The sequence below is a fragment of the Barbus barbus genome (assembly GCF_936440315.1).
Source record: "Barbus barbus genome assembly, chromosome: 27".
NCBI lineage: Eukaryota > Metazoa > Chordata > Actinopteri > Cypriniformes > Cyprinidae > Barbus > Barbus barbus.
The window spans coordinates 8,706,761-8,727,991 of record NC_136755.1 but is presented as its reverse complement, the minus strand read 5'-3'; the positions used below and the strand labels follow the sequence as shown (position 1 = coordinate 8,727,991).

At 38.7% G+C, this 21,231-nt stretch overlaps 2 protein-coding genes across 2 annotated transcripts; one reads left to right on the top strand and one right to left on the bottom strand.

Annotated features, from left to right (window-relative positions):
- Positions 1-805: 805 nt before the first annotated feature.
- med10 (mediator complex subunit 10) lies at positions 806-2,475 on the bottom strand. The gene is made up of 4 exons (XM_079380333.1): positions 2,222-2,475; positions 1,964-2,047; positions 1,583-1,685; positions 806-1,179 (listed from the first exon to the last, which is right to left on the bottom strand). The coding sequence occupies exons 1-4, from the start codon at positions 2,341-2,343 to the stop codon at positions 1,084-1,086; spliced, it is 405 nt and encodes a 134-aa protein (XP_079236459.1). The 5' UTR covers positions 2,344-2,475; the 3' UTR covers positions 806-1,083.
- Positions 2,476-3,109: 634 nt separating this feature from the next.
- ube2ql1 (ubiquitin conjugating enzyme E2 QL1) lies at positions 3,110-14,584 on the top strand. The gene is made up of 2 exons (XM_079380332.1): positions 3,110-4,177; positions 10,461-14,584. The coding sequence occupies exons 1-2, from the start codon at positions 3,470-3,472 to the stop codon at positions 10,590-10,592; spliced, it is 840 nt and encodes a 279-aa protein (XP_079236458.1). The 5' UTR covers positions 3,110-3,469; the 3' UTR covers positions 10,593-14,584.
- The last annotated feature ends 6,647 nt before the right edge of the window (positions 14,585-21,231 follow it).

The following is a 21,231-nucleotide window of genomic DNA, read 5'->3' as shown; positions in this document are numbered from 1 at the left end:
ATTTTAGACGCAAATATTTAAACCTCTAGTCTTTGTTACCCATGTACAAAGCTTTTACCATTCTAATGACCTACAGTGGTGGCCAAAATTATTAGAACACTAATATTTTCTCCAGCTAAAAATGGTTTTAAGTCAGTTATCTTTTACTGTAGTGTGTCGGTAGGAAATATCAGTTTACTTTTCCAAACATTCATTTTGCCATTAATCCAGTGAGATTTTTGTTTGCACAAGGAGTGACAACAATCAGTGCTCCACACAGAGATCTGATCTCATCATCATCATCCAGTCTGTCTGCAATAACGTGAAGAAACAGAACAAACTGAGACAGACTAAATCCAGAGAAACTGTGGCAACATCTCTAAGATGCTTCAAGAAACCTACCTGCAAAGCTGACTTTAAACCATTTTTTAGCTGTGAAAAAACTAGTGTTCTAATAATTTATGGCCACCACTGTGTCTTTCACGGTTCAGAGAGACATTCATCAAGAACATCTGAGTTCTCATGAGTTTGTCATCTAGGGTAAAGTCTCACTGTATGTTCACAGTTCAGCTACAGGACTCGTCATGAATGATTCCATGTGGTTAAAGGAGGACGCTTACGAATCAATTCCATCATTACAGCACCAGACAAGTAGTGTGAGATTACAAGTCAAGGCGAAAGGGAGCACAGCAGGAAGTAACTTGAGGCCACTGGAACCAATCCAACCAAAAACCACCTGAGAAAGACTGAGTAAATGGCTTGCTGATACGTTTACACATCCATATCAGAAACAGAGTGGTTGATAAAACCAAAAAGACCGGTGGTTGTCATTACACAAAATAATCATTTATTCAACGAAAAATATTTTTTTTTTGCTGTGAACATTACAATGCATGAGGAAAAAAATCTTCCCACTGTTTCAAGGATGCCCCAAAATGTCCCTCAGTTTTTGAACTGTAATGTTATGAATTACAAAGGCAAATATAAAGATGAAAAAGCTGTACAAATTTGCATATTTCACCAATGAATTCAACCTTAAAAAACATGTTATATTAATATCAACATATGTACATCTTGCGTTTAAAGTGTTGTGGCACTGGTAACTTATGAAGGAGGGTCATCTCCATGAATGGCTTTATATTTAGCCATCTCTTCAGGAAAAACCTTCCCCAGCTCAGAAATGAGGAGGCTTTTAAATTTCTGGAGAGAAAAAAGAAACAGCAAAATATTGTAAGATGGTAAGATGAAGTGCCTTTGTTTGTATTATTCACAACATACAAGAAATTCATCCATCCACAACAGAAATCTAGGAGAACGGTCTATCTTTTTTTATCCTAAGATTTATTTAATATACACATGCATATTACAGATTTCCAAGGAATATTTTTAATTCATAAGCTCTTCGATAATGACATAGAGGTCAAATAAGTCAGTGCTCCAGCTTTATTCTGAATCAATATATATCTACACACAATGTACAATCTATATATATATATATGATGTCCTTTTGAAGCTAATAACTTGCTAGTACTCCCAAATTAGTCAGTTATTCATAGTGATGGTAGAATTGAACTCTGAATGCAAACGCTGGGCCAATACTCACAGTCAGTGTGTCAATCTTTCCTTTGACCTGTTCATTTTTAGCCAAAGCTCTTTCTAAGCACTCCTTTGTGTACAGTTGAGGGTTACGACCCTGATCAATATACCTGTATAAAACATCAATAATCAATAATAGCAATTCATGTCTTTACACAGATGTGACCTCACATTTCTTGAATATAACTACATGGATACAGACAATTTAAACAGAGAAGAAATGAGAGTAAAAGAAGGGTAATGTGATAAAGAACATGCAAACGATCTTTAAACATTTGTTATCGGACTACCGTGAGTGGACAAAACCTATTTACATTCATTTTTCAAAGAGGTTTGTGCAGCTAGAAATATTTATGTATCTGTATTATGTAATCAATGTACAACTCACTCAAACACTTCCAACGGGACGTTGATATCATGAAGCTGCTGTCGGCATTTCTCAATGTCCTGAAGTCCTGTGATCATAAAGTTCCTGAGGAAATAAACAACCACATTATGTTTAGGCTTTAAGAGACTCGTGATTGAACGAGGCAACACTACTGATAACAAGCTAAAGCTCAAAATCGCCATTATTTCTTAGATATTATTTGTTTAAACCAACATAAAGTTTTAAATTCGTATTAAAACTAACAGAATTACAACTCACAGTTTCTGATTGAGTCCGGTTTGACTGCTGGGCTGGAAATCGCTGACAATAATCCCAAGCTGTCGTATGTTTTCGACGAATTTCTCGAGGTGTTCTTCGAGATTATCAAACTTTTCGGCCATGACGTGTTGTATTTTACATAAAGGAAACGCGTGCGACCGATTTAATTGGGATAAAACGCTAAAATTATCAACAAAAGACAGACTGTTCACGCAAACCAGCTTCCATGACAGCGAACAGCTTTCCGGCAGCGTTTCATCGAATGGCGTGCGAGAATGGACTGTTACCCTGGTAACGGAACCCTTCGTTGTGCTGTAAAGCGTTTCGAATTGCTGCAAAGTCGCTGTTGTTGGAAAACGAAATTATGGGTGACAGTCGACAATGCATTGGTTGAGGGCTAGCAACGTGGTTTGTTCAAACACAAATGATTTTATACATACTCGTGTGAACTGCTGGTGCACTGACCTTTTCAATACGAGGTTTAAGAGAAGGGGGTGTATTGATTCATTGCCAGCTGATGCATGAGAACTCGATACCCTTCCCCCCAAACAGGGCAAAGACGCATTATTTATTTATTATTTTTTAGTAATGCCGATGGCATCTTGCATATTATATTACAGCGAATGTAGAAAAGCCAGAGAGAGAGAGAGATACATTTCTGTGATTTTCATACATACGAAGAAAAGAAAAAGAAAAAAAGAATAGCAACAAATAAATGGACAATATGCCAAATTTGAAAAACATGGTACACTAACAATAAACGCGTTAATATAGACATCGAGCAAAGCTTTATTTATTTTATCCACCAGTATTCAGACAAGCCCCGCCTCCCACGGCATGATTGGCTAGCGTGAGCTCCTCGCAGCCACCGCCGCTCTGTGATTGGACACTTTAGAAGTCAATCACATAGCTGTGGCAGCTCCAGCGAACAGGGCGGGACTTGTCGAAATACTGGTGTGAAGAAAAAATAACTCATGCTGGACCCTTGATTTCTCATTCCGTCCAGGTACAGCGGAAACTAACCGACCTGAGGTGCTCCGCTCCCGCTATTCTTGTGTGCCTGCACCAGATTATCAGTTCATTTCGAGCAGCTTTATCGTGCCTCATAGGGATTTACAGGAGTGGGAATAAGTATTATATGAACGTTTTTGTGTTTCAGTGCACTCGCGCAGGGAAATGATGCATTGAGGACGCGTCTTATCTTCTGAGCTTCATTACACCCACCTCGATCGGCGCGACGCATCACAAATGGCTACTCTTTTGCGAAAAATCGGTCTAATTCGACTGCACGACCGAGACACGGAGGACCCAAAGCATCACCACCAGGGCTCACTGAAAGGGACTAAAGGCAACCAGAAGAACAACAACACGAAGCACTGCAACACCAGCAACGAGACCAACAACATCCTCAGCACGCCAGAAATCAAAGCCAGGCGCTTCGACGTGTCCGGCAAGGACAAGCCCGCCGTCAAACCGGACAAACCGAGCAAGGACGCGAAAGAGAAGCAACAAACGGGAGGCGGCAAAGCGACGAGCGGCTCCGTGATGCCCCCGCCGGCGGCGACCCGGCAGCACTGCACCCAGGTGCGGACGCGGAGGCTGATGAAGGAGCTGCAGGAGATCCGGCGGCTCGGCGACAGCTTCATCACGGTGGAGCTGGCGGACGATAACCTCTTTGACTGGAATGTCAAGCTGCACCAGGTGGACAAGGACTCCGCGCTGTGGCAGGACATGAAGGAGACCAACACCGAGTACATACTGCTGAATGTCACCTTCCCCGACAATTTCCCGTTCTCCCCGCCGTTCATGCGCGTCCTGACGCCGCGGCTGGAGAACGGATACGTGCTGGACGGCGGCGCGATCTGCATGGAGTTATTAACGCCCCGCGGCTGGTCGAGCGCGTACACCGTCGAGGCTGTGATGAGGCAGTTCGCTGCCAGTCTGGTCAAAGGACAGGTGAGGATGGCTTCTTGCCATAGCGGCGTTGATTTCTTCACATCTCATGTTGCTTGACGCCATCCTCCATTTTGGCAGGTGAATCGCGTAAAAACGCGCAACATCCATTCAACGCGGGTCCATATGATATTGTCTGTTACATATATTGCGTGTGTGAAGCATACTCCTCTTCATGATACGTATGATTTTATTTCTACACAAAACGAGATGTCTCCGTTCACTTTCATTGCATCTTTTTATATACAATGAAAGTAAATGGTGGCTGAGGTTGCTTTTGCCTTCCATGGAAGAAAACATCACAAGGGTTCGAACCGATTGAGGCAGAATTGTCATTTTTTAATGATTTACATCTTCAGCAAAGAACTCTAGTTATCAAGAACCATTTGGTCCTGTATAGAACGCTTCAGTTGGCTTTGGAGATTATGAAAGGTCTTGATGCACCATTAGCCTATAGGTTCTTCTGATCAGTATTGGCTTCATCCATGAACAGAGCAAAGCAAAGCTCTCTTGGGTTTATTGTAGCACTAGTACATATGTGGTTATCATAGAAAGATTATCATAATGCACTAGCAACTTTAAAAAAGGGTCTCTTATGTCATCAGGTTGTAAAACCTGTTTTGGCAGGTTCTTTATGTTTAAGTGTTGGGTAACCAAAATAAGGGTTTCATGACCACACATCTTTTGATATCTGCATTTGCATCACAAATGGTCCTACTATTGTTACAATCATAATCTGGTGCTATTTCGAACCATTTTTCTTAAGAACGTACTGCAGCCTGGATCCTAGCTAATGTGATTTAGAGGGGCTTCATAGATAGATCACATCGGTCATTAGATAGTCCCGTTCAAAGAATGAATGCAAAGACCAACGTGGGTCATGGAAATGGATGAGAATCCATAATGAAGCTAGAGACTGGCCATTAACCCTGTGCTGTAAATCTGAGAGGAAAGACCTGTTCATCTACGCTTACCTCAACCTGTCAAGAGCTCTTAAATGCCAAATTCATGATGAGCCTGAGGCAGCGTTGACTAGATAACCATTTTTCCCCAAATGACCCAAAGCACTCAAGGGTAATTACCATTTTAGCTGCTGCTGACACAACATACTCCCAATTAACATGTAGCTATTGTATTATAAAAGGAAACGACGGGCCATATTTTGGCTTTTGCTGCAGAACTTTCATGGTTTATCCCTTTTGCATTTAATACTTGAATTTTACAGCTTTACTGAATTGTGTTTAAAAAGACTTCCATCACATCAACTTGAGGACATAGATGTGCTTTGACAGTCATTTAAATTTTACTGAATTTTTATTTTACTGAAATTTTATTTTACTTTCTCAGTTGGTCGCACGAGCACATCATTTGGTTGCAATTTTTTTTTTATTTGATGCATTATTTGATTAGTCAATGCATGTTGATGAACTTTTATCATAGTTTATAGTTATATGGTAACGAAAGTGTTCAACATTCAACCCGTTCTTTTTCATCGGTATTATTTGTGATTTAAATTTTGTGAACAGGAATTCCTTTTTTTGCTTTCACTTTCAAATTCGCGATTTGGTGTCACGCTTTACAAGAAAAGATAATTGTCTGTTTTGCTTATATCTATACACGTTTCACTTTTTAAGACTAAAACAAAAGATGGATTCATTGTTATTCTTAATTAAAAAGCACAACAACAATAAAACAGTAGGTTACAATGACAAACTAGCTTACTTAACATTTAACAAAAACGAATAAGACGAGGCATGGCATAGGACACATCACATGCTGTATTGACTAATAAATTACAGAATGTTTAGCAAACAAAACACTGAGGAATCAAATAATAATAATATTTAAAAAAAATTAAGGAAAGCCTCTATAGCGTAACGTGAGGTAAACAGCTAAGATAACAAGCTTTTCAAAAAGAAAAGTAAAACTCAACTGGCTGTCTACAAGAATACCAACATGTTCACCTTCTGGTTTAAGAAGCGGTCTTTTACTTTAGTTTGAAAACCAAATCCTCCGTTGCTCGTGCTGACGCGGCGATTATAAACCAGGCTCTACCCACAAAGCACTCGCGCTGAAAGCGCCTCTCTTCACGTGATCAGTGAAATCTTTCTCCTGCTACAATGTGCTGCGGCTGGCATCACGTGCTGTATGAAGCAGATGCTTTGGAGCAGCGCAGACCACTCGCACAAGTGTGACCACATCACATTTTTACTCACACACTCTCAAAAATGGTCGCAGTCTAGAGCCCTGTTAGGGAAGATCTTTCTGCATACCAAAGCTCAGACATTTGCTGGTTTTTTTTTTTTAAGGTTCTCAACACTTACAGCACAGCATAACAACAAATATGACTATTTTTCTCATTGTTTTAGACAAGAATATGCATTGACCGGTAGGCTATGGATTAAAAATGAAAAAAAATCCAAATGTCTATTCCCATATCTAGAGTCTAGTGATCAAAAACAATATTCCTGTTTTGCCTTGTTGAATTTACAGACAACTTCCTTTCAGACATAATATGGTAAGCGGCATCAAACAGGCTTTATGTGATGCTATGATGCAAAGAGCAACACTATTTACCCTTATCTGGCACATGTCGGTTACATAATCCCTACTGTCTGTGTTGTCCCAGAATGCACAGAGGCCGAGCACGACCATTGACTGATCTCCATTCACAGGATTACCCATCAGGCTCTTCACATGGCCACTGCGTTGCGCTCAATATGCACCAAACCAAAATAGCACAGGGAAATGTCGCTGATGCCGTTAGCATGCTGCAGGGAAAACGCTGATGCGAATAACCTGGATTAACATCGCAGCAGTTCCCTCCCTAGCGCTCTCCTCCGGTGCCTCTTAAGTGTGAGGGAAGCGATTTCCAAGAGAGATTGTAAACACAATAAAGCTTAATTAAGGCTCCAATGGTTCCTTTTAATCCAAAAATCACAGGCTTTTCTGAGAGGATAGGGCAGCCTCTTCTCGATTGAACTCATGCGGTTACTTTTGGGCCATTAGATCTCATCCTGACTGATAGAGCCTGAGGGAAGTGCTGTCTATTTCTGTCTCACTGTCCCTGCTGTCTTACATCAGCACTGGCACTAGACTGACCTCAGTCCTGGGGCATCTGAAAGCACATCCTTTTTGCTCGTTTAGTGGATGCTGGGTCTGTGAGATTGTGTCTCTCGTATGTAGCCTGAAGTGGCATATTTGTATGGTTGTGCGTTACACGCAGAACCTGATCCTTTCGCTGGTCTTAAAGAAGTTCAGGCCAAAAGCAACATTTGGTCATGCACTCTTTCAAAATAAAGATTGTGAAAGGGGGTTTTCGTATTATGCCATAAAAGAAAATTTTTTGGTTCCTCCAAGAACCTTTCAGTGAACAGTTCTTAAAAAGAACATTTTAAGAATCTAAAGAACATTTTCCACTATACTTTACTTACTTACTTTTGTCATTTAGCAGACGCTTTTGTCCAAAGCGACTTACAAATAAGAAAAAGTAACTAAAACTAAAAAGTTACAACTCTATAAATACTATCTACCCACATATTTAAGAAAATAAAGAAATTAAATAAAATTAACACATGCATATACATGCATATAACAACAACATTTCAATAATAAACATATCAATGAAAAAATTAAATAAAAAGCTACTACTATCCCTTGCCGGTGTCCCTGCCCGGTGGAGTCGCACGGTAGAGTCGATGGTCTTTACACTCTTTGGTCTTCACACTAAGAGGGCTTCACACGACGACTGCCGCGACCGCTGCCGCGGTATAATAACCTTTATTATACCAAACCAACAAATGATCATTTCAATTCAGCTGGACCCACTTTCCTGTTTATCAACTACAAATGGCCAAGCAAGTGCACACACTGACAAGATACACGATACAGTACGAGACCAAACGCGATTTCAGCAACTCTCATCCAAATACTATAAAGAAGCTTTTGTGCATTGAAAAGGTTCCATGGGTGTTAAAGGTTCTTCATAAAACCATCGATACCAATAAAGAACCTTTTATTTTTAAAAGTGTTTCAAATTTAGTAATTTGACTGATTGGCCATCCGTGAATCACTAAATGAGATTTTAGAGCACATCCATAGTTGGAGGGGACATTCTGCCCAACATCTTATTTTGTGATTCACAGAAGAAAGAAAAAAAGAGTTTGAAAAACATTAAATGAATTTAGGCTGAATTATTCCATTAAAGATGCATCCCATTATGAAATAATTTGTTAGGTCATGCCTGGTTGTTGGCTGGCGTTTTGAGCATGCCAGATAAAAAAAAGTTTCTCCTGTCCTTAACACGTTGGCAGAACAGGCTTTAGGGGTTGATGAGTCAGAGAGATGCCTTCTTTAAATATGCTTTTTCTTTTCTATACAAGTTACTTGCATGGGCCACTAGAATTTAATATTGCAAAATATATAAACACCAACTTGTAACTTAGCCTGTGTCTCAATGTGCTACTATCCATCCTAAATTCTATGTGATTTTAGTCATTTTCAATACTATTTAGGGCAGATAGGGTGGATTTGCACATTGGAATGCAGACATAGTCTTTGCTGATCAAAATCAACATTGAAACCAAAATGGACTGTGTTTACTTTCTTATTGCATGTTCCTAGTCTTATTGTGCACGTTAAATGTAATACTTTGTCAAACCCTCTTAATTTTACCCACTTTTCATGTTCCAATCAATTCCCAATTGCTAATATGTAAATATATACAAGGCCTATCATGTCTTTTTCATCTGATTCTTTCTATAGTTCATATTTTCAAAAACTCATGTAAAATGCGATTCTATTTAGATTTTTGAAAGAGTTTTTAAAAGCAGCAGGATTGTTATTAATCTTTAATCTGGAGTTACAAACATGCAGACATCTTTGAGACATTAGCAAAGGCTATTCTAATTTTTTTTTTGCATGTGCCGCATTGAAAATCAAATTTTTTTTATACTTTGAAATGGTTACTGCAGTTAGTGAACTTCAGACTATGAGAGCTGGACGTTTTCACTGTGGGATGCTGAAATCCTGGATGCACCGTTGCATCATTTCTATTCCCATTATCCTTTAGCAGTGATCAAAATGGCTGAACCCTGGTGTTAAAATGCTCTGGTAGGTTGTTTAAATAATTCAGCCTGAGGTTTTATCAAGCACATCCTCTTGATTTACTGTGTCTTCAAAGCTCAGAGCAGTCGGCTTTGAAATTGAAAATCGGAAAACCTCTGAAAATGGAGCACCAGGACCATTTAATCACACCACAAGCCGTCATTCACACATCTGCATCTGCATCTGCATGTCAGTTACGTAATATATGAAAAGACTCAGGAATCTGGTGTCAGACTCCACCTACACACTTTCCTCAACTTTGATTTCTTATTTAGAGGTTGATTTTGACAGTCTTGACTCATCTGATTCAAGCTTCTTTGATTCTTTATTGCAAACCTCAGATTGCTTTTTTTAATCACTTAAAAACATAATCATATGGCTTAATTATAGTTGTTTGCACATTAAACTGGCATAGAAAGCAGTTTAATATAACGAAAGTACATTTCTGAATTATATTAAATTAAATGTTGCATCCAGCAGGACATGTCACAGTATATTAAGATCATGTATAATTTCCCTCTTGGACAAGCAATCCACACACTGCCCTAAATCAATATAAGCTAAAGAATAAAGCTTTTCTGCTTCCCATCTCTTGAAATATAATAGATATGTCTCATAAACCTAAATAATGTCTAGACTGTTTTTCAGCTTGTTCTGGTCAAGAACGCCTGATTAGACAGAAAGAGACTGTCTGACTGACATGTTAAACAATAAAACTGTTTACGGGATATGAAATGCCAAATCATAATATTCAGGTGTGCTCACAGATCATAATATCTTGTTACCAAATGCCTCAAAAATATTTAAATAATATAATAATATTCACCCATTTTAATGTCCAGTTCAGCAAAATTGTTATTGTAATAATAATATATGCATATTAGTGCTGGGCAACAAGTAATCGCAATTAATCGCATCCAAAATAAAGTTTTTGTGTACATAATATATGCGTGTGTACTGTGCATATTTGTTATGTATTTATAAAGACACACACATACAGTATATATTTAGAAAATATTTACATGTTTATACATGTATATATTTATATTCATATAATTTATATTATATATAAATATATTTAATTATAAATATATGTCATTCAATTCATTACAGAGTCTCTCACTAGTTTTTTTGACACAAGAAAATCTTCATTGTTCCAAACGTTGTGTTTTCTCTTTAGGGTCGTATCTGCAGGAAAGCAGGCAAGTCTAAGAAGGCCTTTAGTCGTAAGGAAGCCGAGGCGACCTTCAAGAGCCTTGTCAAGACCCACGAAAAGTACGGCTGGGTGTCCCCTCCCGTATCCGACGGCTGATGTCAGCATCTTCAACGGCGATCCCGACATGGCTTTTTTCAGTTGGGTTTTCTTCTTTTTCATCAGCAAACTAAACTACGGGGAAAAAAAACAAGCTAGCGCATCATATCTTTCACATAAACGTGGCACATTCACCATCACTCCGTCCTTCACTCTTCTTCATCGAGGTGCCATGGACCGAACACTTGCTGCGACATCACAATTACTCATGAGTGGGCGTCACTGCAGCTACATACAGCTATAGACTCTGGATACGATTGAGGCTCCAAGCAAAGTTAAATGTGCACCATCTCCACTCTATATCCTTGTCTGTGTTGCCTCTTTTTTTTCCTCCATCCATTCCTCTTTCCTTTTATAGCTGACAATGCATTGCACTGAACAGCATCAGACTTGCCCCCATTTACATGCAAATTACTTTAACACTTAATAGATAAGCTGATCATTACACTACATGTGAGGTTCAGTTTCTCTGGTTTCCTCCTCATTGGCTGTGCTGTTTTTCACAGTTGGATGCAACATGATGATTGTAATTTATGTAGAGCTGTGCTCTTTCTATTCCTCCGTACGCGTGGCAAAATTTAGACATCACTGTGTTACGTAGATGGTCATTGATTTCAATAGAGAAAAAAAAACTCTAGGGCTTTGTTCAGACAGGCAGCAAATATCTGATTTTTTTTACCACATCCGACTCAATGTCTGAACACATCCATATGTGGTTTGAAATCCAAAATTTTAAGATCTGAATCAATCGTTTTAGCTAATATCTCTTCAACTGTGTTTCTCTCTGTGTCGGATAGTAAACGAGTGCACGAGTCAGCAGTTTTGGACACTGTATATGCATGAATGCGTAAATATGCCTCTTGTGAGTCCAGCACTGTCACGAGATGCCATGATAGACAGTGAGCAGAGGCAAAATTCCAAGTTTTCTGTCCTGTCTTTCCACACTGACAGCTGCTCTCGGTTGTTAAATGAGAAAGTCTGGCATTGTGCTGATGCTTACATCACTACTATGGCAAGTAGATGCATCGGATATCGACTACACTGTCTGAACAAAAAAACCACTTACAAAACGATGCACTGTCAGTCCTAAAGATCGGATTTGAAAAATTGGATTAACATGCGGTGTGAACAAAGCCTTCTTTGCTTATGCAGAGGTCTAAGATTAAAAAAAGTGAACCACCTCTATTGGTCATTCTATTATTTGTTTTTGGAGAAGACCAAAAGCTCTTAATTCGGATGATTTAGATACCAGATGGCATTAACAAATGTCAATGTCCCAATGGGATTTTTATTGGCAAGAGAGAGGCATGTGACAGACATGGTGATGTTTGCACGCAAGATGTTGAGCGTTTATCTTCATGGAGCACTGAGACAGGACAGTGCCGATCGCGCAGACCTGAACCCTTGTGAGCACCGACGTAAAGAACTTTGCACCTTCACATGCCGATGCCCCAAACATTAATTGTGCCGATTCACTTGTACTATGTTGGCTCATAAATCGATACGCTCGTGGTTGTGGGCCTGATTCCTCCACCTTGCACTGACTCTGCATCACTGTGCTGATCAATACTAGACTAGAACAACAGGACAAAATGGTCGACGGCCCAGGAAATAAGATCTCAAGACTGTAAAATTTGTCACTCTCAAATTGCGTAAATCAAAGCGTAAGCTCGGTTACGCCTTCAAACCTGGACTCTGGTAGCTGGTGCCACCACTGTTGACGAGAGCCAGATGAAGAAGGACAGAGGTGGGAAGAGAGAGAGTAAGACGCTGAGGGGGCGACTCCTTTGTTCTGAAACCTTGAGGAAGGAGGGCGTCTCGTTTAGTTGCCTGATTGATACTCCGAGAGAGGCGCAGCTCGACGCCTTGATGTTTATTGACTTCTCGTTCAAATGTCAGCGTGAATCCGAAACGCTTCAGATTGCATCTTGTGAGCGATGAGATGTAGAAGAGCTCTGTTTATTTTAGACCCAGCCAATGGCGCTCTCCACACGGTGTGTGAAATACAAAATGACATGATAGACGAAAAAGCAAAATCATGGGTTTTGTTGACACATTGGGCAGGAGTGATTCACCTGAAAATTTAAATTCTGTCATTTTCTTACCTATGTGGTGGTGTACTTTGGTGAAATGCAAATGAAAAATGCTGAACTGTGTATTTGATGCTCTTTTGCATAATATTGTTGACCTTAAAAATAGACATACAACAAGGAAAGAGCAAAAAGAATAAGAAAATAATTTAAGGCTCTTAAATATTAAAACTCTGTGCTCTTTGCTTTCATTCAGATATGGTGCATTTAAACTCCATGAGTCATATTTGATGTCAGTGGCATCAATAACGTCATTGACATGATTTTAAGTATGAATATGTGGAAATGCAAAATGAGGGGTATTGGCGAAGGGGAAGATAATACAAGATCCCACCTTTTTATGGAATCTTGGATTTTGTTGGCCACTCATTAGACCAACATTTTAATACATTTATGGTGTATTTTTTGGTGACTTCCCATCAACTTGAATTATATGGAAAAGAGCAGCAATTACATTCTTCAGACTATTTTCTTTTTTGTTTTATAAAAGAGAGTCAGTCATATATGTTTGGGTGCATAAACTATGACAGAGTTTTCATTTTTTGGTGAATTATTCACTTAAAATGAAACTTCAAGGTTGGAAAAAATCAGATTTCCTTGTTGTGAGATGCGTTTCATATGATATATTGAGGATTGTCTTCTCCAGACATGGAAACAGCATGTGCCAAAAGCTTAATGTACATTGTCACCATTTTCTTGTGTGTTTTCTTGTGTGTAACTGCTGCGCTCTCAGTAGAAAGACTCTTTGATGTCTCTGACGATTTCAAATGTCACACAAGACGCTGCTAATTGATATGGCATTTGAACAAACAAACAAACAAAAAATGAAGACACTGATGTATAAAAAAAAACAGAAATGCTGATGCCCTGAAGGCGGATGAAGGGGAAACAACACTGTTGATCAGTAATTGATATTTATTATTTCTGTCTAGTAGCTTTTTGTGTTATTGATATTAAGGTGATGCAGTAAAATGAATAGTGACTGTGCAGTGCTTCAAAAGGCAATCCATTGGCAAGCACTAAATTTTACTGTATACAGTGATCATGTTATCCTGGTCATTGAAATGAAATGCATCACTGGAGAACCTGTAATTCATATTTGTATCACTGCAGCGATTGTAAAAACATGCTTAAACCCTCGTGGGTGGCTTATTGCAGATTTCTGTGTCTGGTCGCAGATGGTATCTCTTATCACTACTGAAGTGCATTTGGTCTTCTCCAGACTCTGTTTGGACATTATTGAAAAGTGGTCGTGTGTTTTCCTATTTAGCGAGAGGAGATACTATACCAAGGACTTATTATTATAACCAGTCAAAAATATCGCGAAATTAGATGTTTTCCGGTTTAAAGCATAATTTTGTGATATAGTTTAGATCAGTAGTTTGCAGAAACTAACTAACAGAGTTAATCGTCCAAACGAGTGAGATGATTCTGTTGTATTATATCTGCATGTGGTCTGTGATTGTTAGCTAGCTAACTTCTTTTATTTTTCTTTGTTTTTCCAAAAAAAAAACAAGTAACAAAAAAGAGCAGAAGCCGCTTCTTTGTATTTTTTGGTTTGTTTGTTTGTCCTAATTTTCTTTATTAATGTCCTTAAATGTCAAATTGTGTTCTATGAATGTTTTAATTTATTTGTAGTTTACCAAAATGAAGATTTTGAAGCATGTCGCAGGCATTGTCACTGATGATAAAAAGAGAAAGAAAAATAAATGAAAAAATATAATATATGTACCTTAATTGAAAGGAGTCTGGTATATGTAGTGATCTCAGGCTTTCACGGGGTGAAAGGTAAAACTACAAGACAATGTGTTTTCTGCACTGCATAAACATCATGCCAGGATGTGGTCAGAGCAAAACCAAACAGGAATGTGCAATAAAGGCTGTAGGCTGATTCCACCCTGGAACAACATTGTGTTTGTCTTCCTTGCTGTCTAGGCTCTCTGCAGTCACTGAGGTTTGGACCATGCTGATTTGTTTCGCCCTGTGGGTTCAAGGATATCAAATCACCCGTGACGGTGAATGATAACACCACCTTCTCACCAGAATCCCATCAATGTGCACTGGTCCACATTTCCCCTTATTAAGACCATATGCACATATCCAGAATTTCTCACTTTTGTCAGTAATTATGATACAGTATAACAACTGTTTCCATTTATATGTTTCAATTAAAAGTCCCTAACATAACTCATATATATTCTATATGCTGCACAGTAATATGTGCAACTGTTACTATTTCCTCAGTTTAATCACTGTATTGACCAATCCGAAATCAGGACTGGAGCTATATGTTTTATAATGATACTTACAGACACTATTGTATGTATAACTAACATAATTGTCATTGTTATCACTTATAAAATATAATTCAAATATAGAACATTTGAGTATAGTGAGAATTACATTTTTTACTTTAGAGATGATCAATGCTAGAAATGTATTTGCATAATGAGAATTGAGGAAGATTTAAAAAAGTAAAGTCACAATGCTAAATCTATTGTATTTGATATTCTTATGATATTTGGCATATGTATATATATATATATTGGGGTCAAAAACATGACCATGGCATGTTCTTAAAAGGCTTAAAGAGGCTTCTGCTTGTAATCTGCAATAATTTAAGGCCGATTCAGGCAATTTCAGGTGTTTAGGCATGCAATATTTACCAGGTTGAATATAAACAATATTCATTTTTTTTTAAATCCTTCAATATATTTACAAAGGGACACAAGTCAAATATTGTAACAAAAATATCAGAGACCTGGTAAAATTAGGGCTTTGATTTGAGTTAATAATACTGCAAAGCAATGTGCAAGAACCACTCAGATCACCTTAGCAACACCCTAGAAACATGGCTGCTAGTGTTGCATGGGCTGCAGCACTAATTTCCTTCAGAAAATGTAAGATGAGTTAGAAAATGTAATTGGCTGATCCAGGAACAGTGTGTACAGGATGAAGAAAGGACAGCAGGTCTTGGCTGCTCTGCCCTGGGCCTCACAAGGACACTGATAAGTACGTGTGGGCAGGTCATGGGGTCCAAACACATTTCTCACCCAAACAAAACACACTTCTCACATGAACCAGCCTCAGTCACAGTCTGTCTGAGCTGAAAGCACCTCTAATTGATCCCAGAGCACAAAGCAGTTTTCTCAAACCTTTCTCACCATGCAGAAATAGAGTTTGATCGCAAACTCTTATGTAAGAGAAATATATTTGGATTCTCGGATTTAATAAATAAGCAGCTTTATATTATTTGATTTATTTATAAACATAGTTTAACTATATTTCTCTGTAGCGAGGTGATTAGCATTGCTGTTTTCTTTTTAAATCATGTAGCTTTTTATCAGCAATTCAGCCAAGCTTTTTACTTTTTATTGACAATATTTCAGCAATAAATACGTTTGGACTGTTGCTCAGTCGGCTAGTTAGAATGGCAACAAGCAATGTCCGATTCAGAAATGAATGACTCTTTAGAGTCGGTTCTTTTCAATTAATCAGCCGAACAGATCGGAAACATCAAGGTTATCAGTTTGAATCAATTAGGGCGATTCCAGCATAAATGACTCACTCAATTGAATCGGTACTTCCGGCACAGAAATATCTGCACTACGTGGATGAATTTGAGCATCTTCTGACTACAATCAAAAACTTGTAAAACACTTTAAACACATTAATATGACTAAATTGACTCTAAAATACACTTTAGAAGAGAAACAATGTGCATTATAATATACATACAGTCAAACAAAAACTGTATTAGATACCAGTTATAATTTTTGATATTTTTTTACTAGTGGGTGCAGGACACTATAGTTCATAAATGTAAGTGAGGATGGCAAAATAAAGTAAACTGTGACATATTACACCCAAAGATTCTTCAAACAGTGGACTACCAGTCAAATTTGGGATCAACAAATATTCAGACACTTTGACCTGACCATGTTTTGCTTAAGTGTGTTTTCTTTAATTGCTAATGTGACCTTTTATACCACAGGCTGAACAAAATTAAGCATTGCTTGGTAATTGGTTGACTTGGTAATTTTCAATATAACACATAAAAAAGTAGTTAGCTACATTTTACGTGTAGCATGTAGTGTAACTACTTTATATGAAGGGTTTCGTTTAACTTAAAGGGATAGTTCACCCAAAAGTGAAAATTTGCTATTAATTTACTCATCCTACGGCCAAAATACAAGTAGTATAAAATACAAAATATACAGAGAAGAACAGTTGGCCCAGGCTGTGGATTAAATGTAATAATGTTGTAAATAATGATCCTTTTCTTTCACAGACTGATCGTTTTGCTTCATAAGACCTCAGTGTATCATCTGGAGCCATGGGTATTGATTTGGTCTTCTATATATATGTTTTTTTTTATGCTCAAAAACCTGCAGTCACAGACATGCTGTTCATAAATCACCAAGGACAACGGTTTTACCTAAAAATCTTCTTTACTGTTCTACTGAAGAATAAAAGTCACCTACATATTGAATGGCCTGAGGGTGAGTAAATTAACAGCACATTTTCATTATTGGGTGACCTATCCTTTTAAATTATTTTTCTACAGAGTAGTTTGTAGCTCAGCTAGCTACATTTTTAAGTTACCCAGCATTGAAAATCCTTTTAACACCATGTCTCTGTGTTCAGGATAAACATAGATGAAAAGCCTTACTGCATACTGCTACCCATCAAACACTAAAGCGGTTTACTTTGAATAAGAACAGATAATCAATACGATAGAGAACATCTGAACAATATAAGAAAGAGAACATTTCATCTGCGGCATTAAAGGCCCCCTGGTCTACTCCCAGACTGCAGTGCAGACCAGACTAGATAGCAAATTTCACTTTAATACGCAGCAAACAAACACTGCAGGACGGCAGACAGCAGATAGGTAGCAGACAATACAGCTCCGGCCTTATTTTCCAGCCCTCTGAAGGTTGCTTCTTCAAAGAGCAGACCAAATAACAACAACAAACCCCTGTAGGCTGAGATAAAGCAGTGGGTGTATTTCCATTTGAATGCTACTGGGTGGAGCTAATTTGGTTTGTAGTGTTGCTGCACATCTCAGAAGACAGTCGCAATTCTGATTTCCTCCTGACCTTTGGGCCATGACGACTGCGTCACGGTTGGTGAGGTGTTATGAGCAACATGGCGTGTTTCAAATCACAATGCTCTTTAATACATATTCATACCAGGCCTTCAGAACACTCCAGAAGCCGAGCAGAAGATCTGTGCAACCCCCACCGAGTAATCACTGCTCATGGCAAAGACATAAATTCAATTAATAATGGAAAAGGCGTACATACATTTACATCTCAGAGACGGGCAAAAATGTAAAGCAGAATGTAGAGAAGTGAGCCTATGGGAAATATTTGTTATTTTGCTCTTATATTCAAAGCTTTGGACTTCAAAGTAAATTAATTGAAATGAACTCAAATAAGTTTATCTAGTAAAAACGATGCTTTGGGATGCTGCGGTCTTTTGCACTGCAGCAGCCTCTGCAATACCGTCCATGTAAATCTCAAATCTTAAAGGAATGGTCCAGGTTCAACACAATTAAACTCTACTGACAGTACGGCATGCTATTAATTAGCATAGAAAATTATTTAGACACATCTCTCAGTTTGTAAAGGAAAATGTGTTCAGTAATGCACATAATGTAAGTCTGTGAGCAAAGACATTTAAGATGTGCAGCTTATATTTTTTATAAAGCACTTATATATTTAAATATGTGTCTTATTTGAGCTGTAAAGTTGTCTTAATTGTCCTTTTAGCAGTGGAAATGCAGGTCTAGACAAATGAACACCTGGCCTCTGGAACTTTTTAATGTAAATACTATGGGTGGATGTAAAAGTCTCTTGTATCCTTGCATGTATCAAGTTCTAGTGTTTACTGACTTTACATGGTCATCACAATAATTGAAATTGGATAGGATTTTGCACAAGCGAGGTTACCTAGTGATTTTTTCACACTAATCCAGTATAAGGTTACAGTATGTGACTATACTTTAAGTGTGTTTAGAATTCAGCATGTTTATTTCGGTGGAGTAGTAAGTGCATTACTGTAATTGGGTTTTTTGGTTGTTATTATGATACAATGAGGGATCATATTTTCAGTGGCAACTGACTGGATGTCATAGATATTGTTAACCCAACAGAATTAACTTGCTGGGTTTACATGCATTTTCAAAAGTTAGCAATTTTCAAAACTAAAGCAATAATTCAGCTTTGTATCACAGGGACAAATTACATTTGAAAATATATTAAAACAGAAAACAGTTATTTTAAATTAAATAACATTTTAAAATATCACTATTTTTACTGTATGTTTGATCAAATAAATGCCGCCATGGAGAGCATAAGAGACTTCTTTCAAAAACATTTAAAAAAATCTTACTGACCCCAAATGTTTGAATAAGCCAAAACCAGTTTTTCAAATGACTTCATGACCTAATCTAGATGGCTCTAACATCTGTGGTCATGAAGTCATTTGAAAAACTGGTTTTGGCTTATCTGAAGGACATCACTGGACCCCCTGCAGTTTGCCTACAGAGCAAACAGGTCTGTGGATGATGCATTCAACATGGGACTGCATTACATACTGCAACACCTGGACAGACCAGGAACTTATGTGAGGATCCTGTTTGTGGACTTCAGCTCAGCCTTTAACACTATCATTCCAAACCTCCTCCTGCCCAAACTAACTCAGATCTCCGTCCCCACCTCTGTCTGTCAGTGGATCAACAGCTTCCTGACAGACAGGCAGCAGCTAGCGAGGATGGGAAAATACACATCCAGCACCCGCACCATCAGCACTGGAGCTCCTCAAGGCTGCATACTCTCCCCACTGCTCTTCTCCCTCTACACCAGCGACTGCACATCTAAATACCCCTCTGTCAAGCTCCTGAAGTTTGCAGACGACACCACACTGATCGGCTTCATCCAGGATGGTGATGAGTCTGTTTACAGACAGGAGGTTAAGGAGCTGGCTGTCTGGTGCAGTCTTAGCAACCTGGAGCTCAACACGCTCAAAACAGTGGAGATGATCGTGGACTTCAGGAGAAACCCCCCTGCACTCCCCCCACTCACCATCACGAACAGCACTGTGACTGCAGTGGAGTCTTTCAGATTCCTGGGCACGACAATCTCTCAGGACCTGAAGTGGGACAATCACATTGACTCTATAGTCAAAAAGGCCCAGCAGAGGTTGTACTTCCTTCGCCAGCTGAGGAAGTTCAACCTGCCACAGGAGCTGCTGAAACAATAATACTCTGCCATCATTGAATCCATCCTCTGCACTTCAATAACTGTCTGGTTCAGCTCAGCTACCAAATCTGACCTCAGAAGACTACAGAGAGTAGTCCAGACTGCCGAGCGAATCATTGGTACAACCCTCCCCACTCTCCAAGAACTGTACTTATCCAGAGTGAGCAAAAGGGCTGGCAAAATCACTCTGGACCCCTCACATCCAGCACACTCCCTCTTTGAACTGTTACCGTCTGGTCGATGCTACGGAGCTCTGAGCACCAGAACGACCAGACACAGGAACAGTTTCTTCCCTCAGTCAATCCATCTCATGAACATTTGAACTCTTAACAATAAACATGAAACACAACACTATCATACTTTTTTTTTTTTTTTTTTAACACACATACTTATTACATTGCAAATTTGCACCTAACATACCTGTACATACTAAATTGTCTATTTTGTGTATTGTGTTTGTGCTATTTTGCATATTGTCCATTTTGTATATTTGTACATTTTTTTTTATTATTATCTGTGTCCTGTCCTGTCGCTGTCATTCTGCCGCACTGTGGAGCTACTGTCACTAAAACAAATTCCTCGTATGTGCAAACATACCTGGCAATAAAGCTAATTCTGATTATGAGTATGATTGGCAGTTAACTACTAAACTACTAAATTAAGAATTACAAACACATGCAATTTATTTTCTTTTTTACCTTTGGTTTTGGAGTAATGTGCACAGATTAAAGGAGTCATATGATGCGATTTCAAGTTTTCCTTTCCCTTTGGAGCGTTACAAGCTGTTTGTGCATAGATAAGATCCCTGAAGTTGCAAAGACTAAAGTCTCAAAACCAAAGAGATATTCTTTATAAAAGCCACGCCCCCCTAAAACGTCTCATTCAAACACGCCCCCACATGTCTACGTCACGATGTGGGGAGATTTTCATAACATTGCCCAAATGTATACGCAATGAAAGAAGGCGGAACTATTATTCTCGCAGTGGTATTATTGCTGCCGCCGGTGTGGTGCCGAATTCTGCACCCTGCCAGATTATGCACCCCCTAGTATTGGTAGGTTTAGGAGTAGGTGTGGGGGAGGGGTTAGGATTAGGGGTGGGGTTGGGTTTAGACCAAAATCAAGCAGCGACTTCAACAAAGGTGTGTATAATCTGGCAGGGGTGCAGAATTCGGCACAACACCGGCGCCATGTATTGGAGGCGCTGTTTCATTGTGAAAGCAAAACTACTTTGTTTGGGCTTCCAAAAGAGGACACAACTAGAAATCGGTGGTTAAATTGT

Coding starts and splice junctions, on each gene's coding strand:
- med10 (XM_079380333.1), bottom strand. CDS start 2,343: ATGGCCGAAAAGTTTGATAATCTCGAAGAACACCTCGAGAAATTCGTC. Junction 1,686..1,963: donor GTCCCGTTGGAAGTGTTTGA/GTGAGTTGTACA, acceptor TGTTTTATACAG/GTATATTGATCAGGGTCGTA. Junction 1,180..1,582: donor GAAAGATTGACACACTGACT/GTGAGTATTGGC, acceptor TTTTCTCTCCAG/AAATTTAAAAGCCTCCTCAT.
- ube2ql1 (XM_079380332.1), top strand. CDS start 3,470: ATGGCTACTCTTTTGCGAAAAATCGGTCTAATTCGACTGCACGACCGA. Junction 4,178..10,460: donor CCAGTCTGGTCAAAGGACAG/GTGAGGATGGCT, acceptor TTTTCTCTTTAG/GGTCGTATCTGCAGGAAAGC.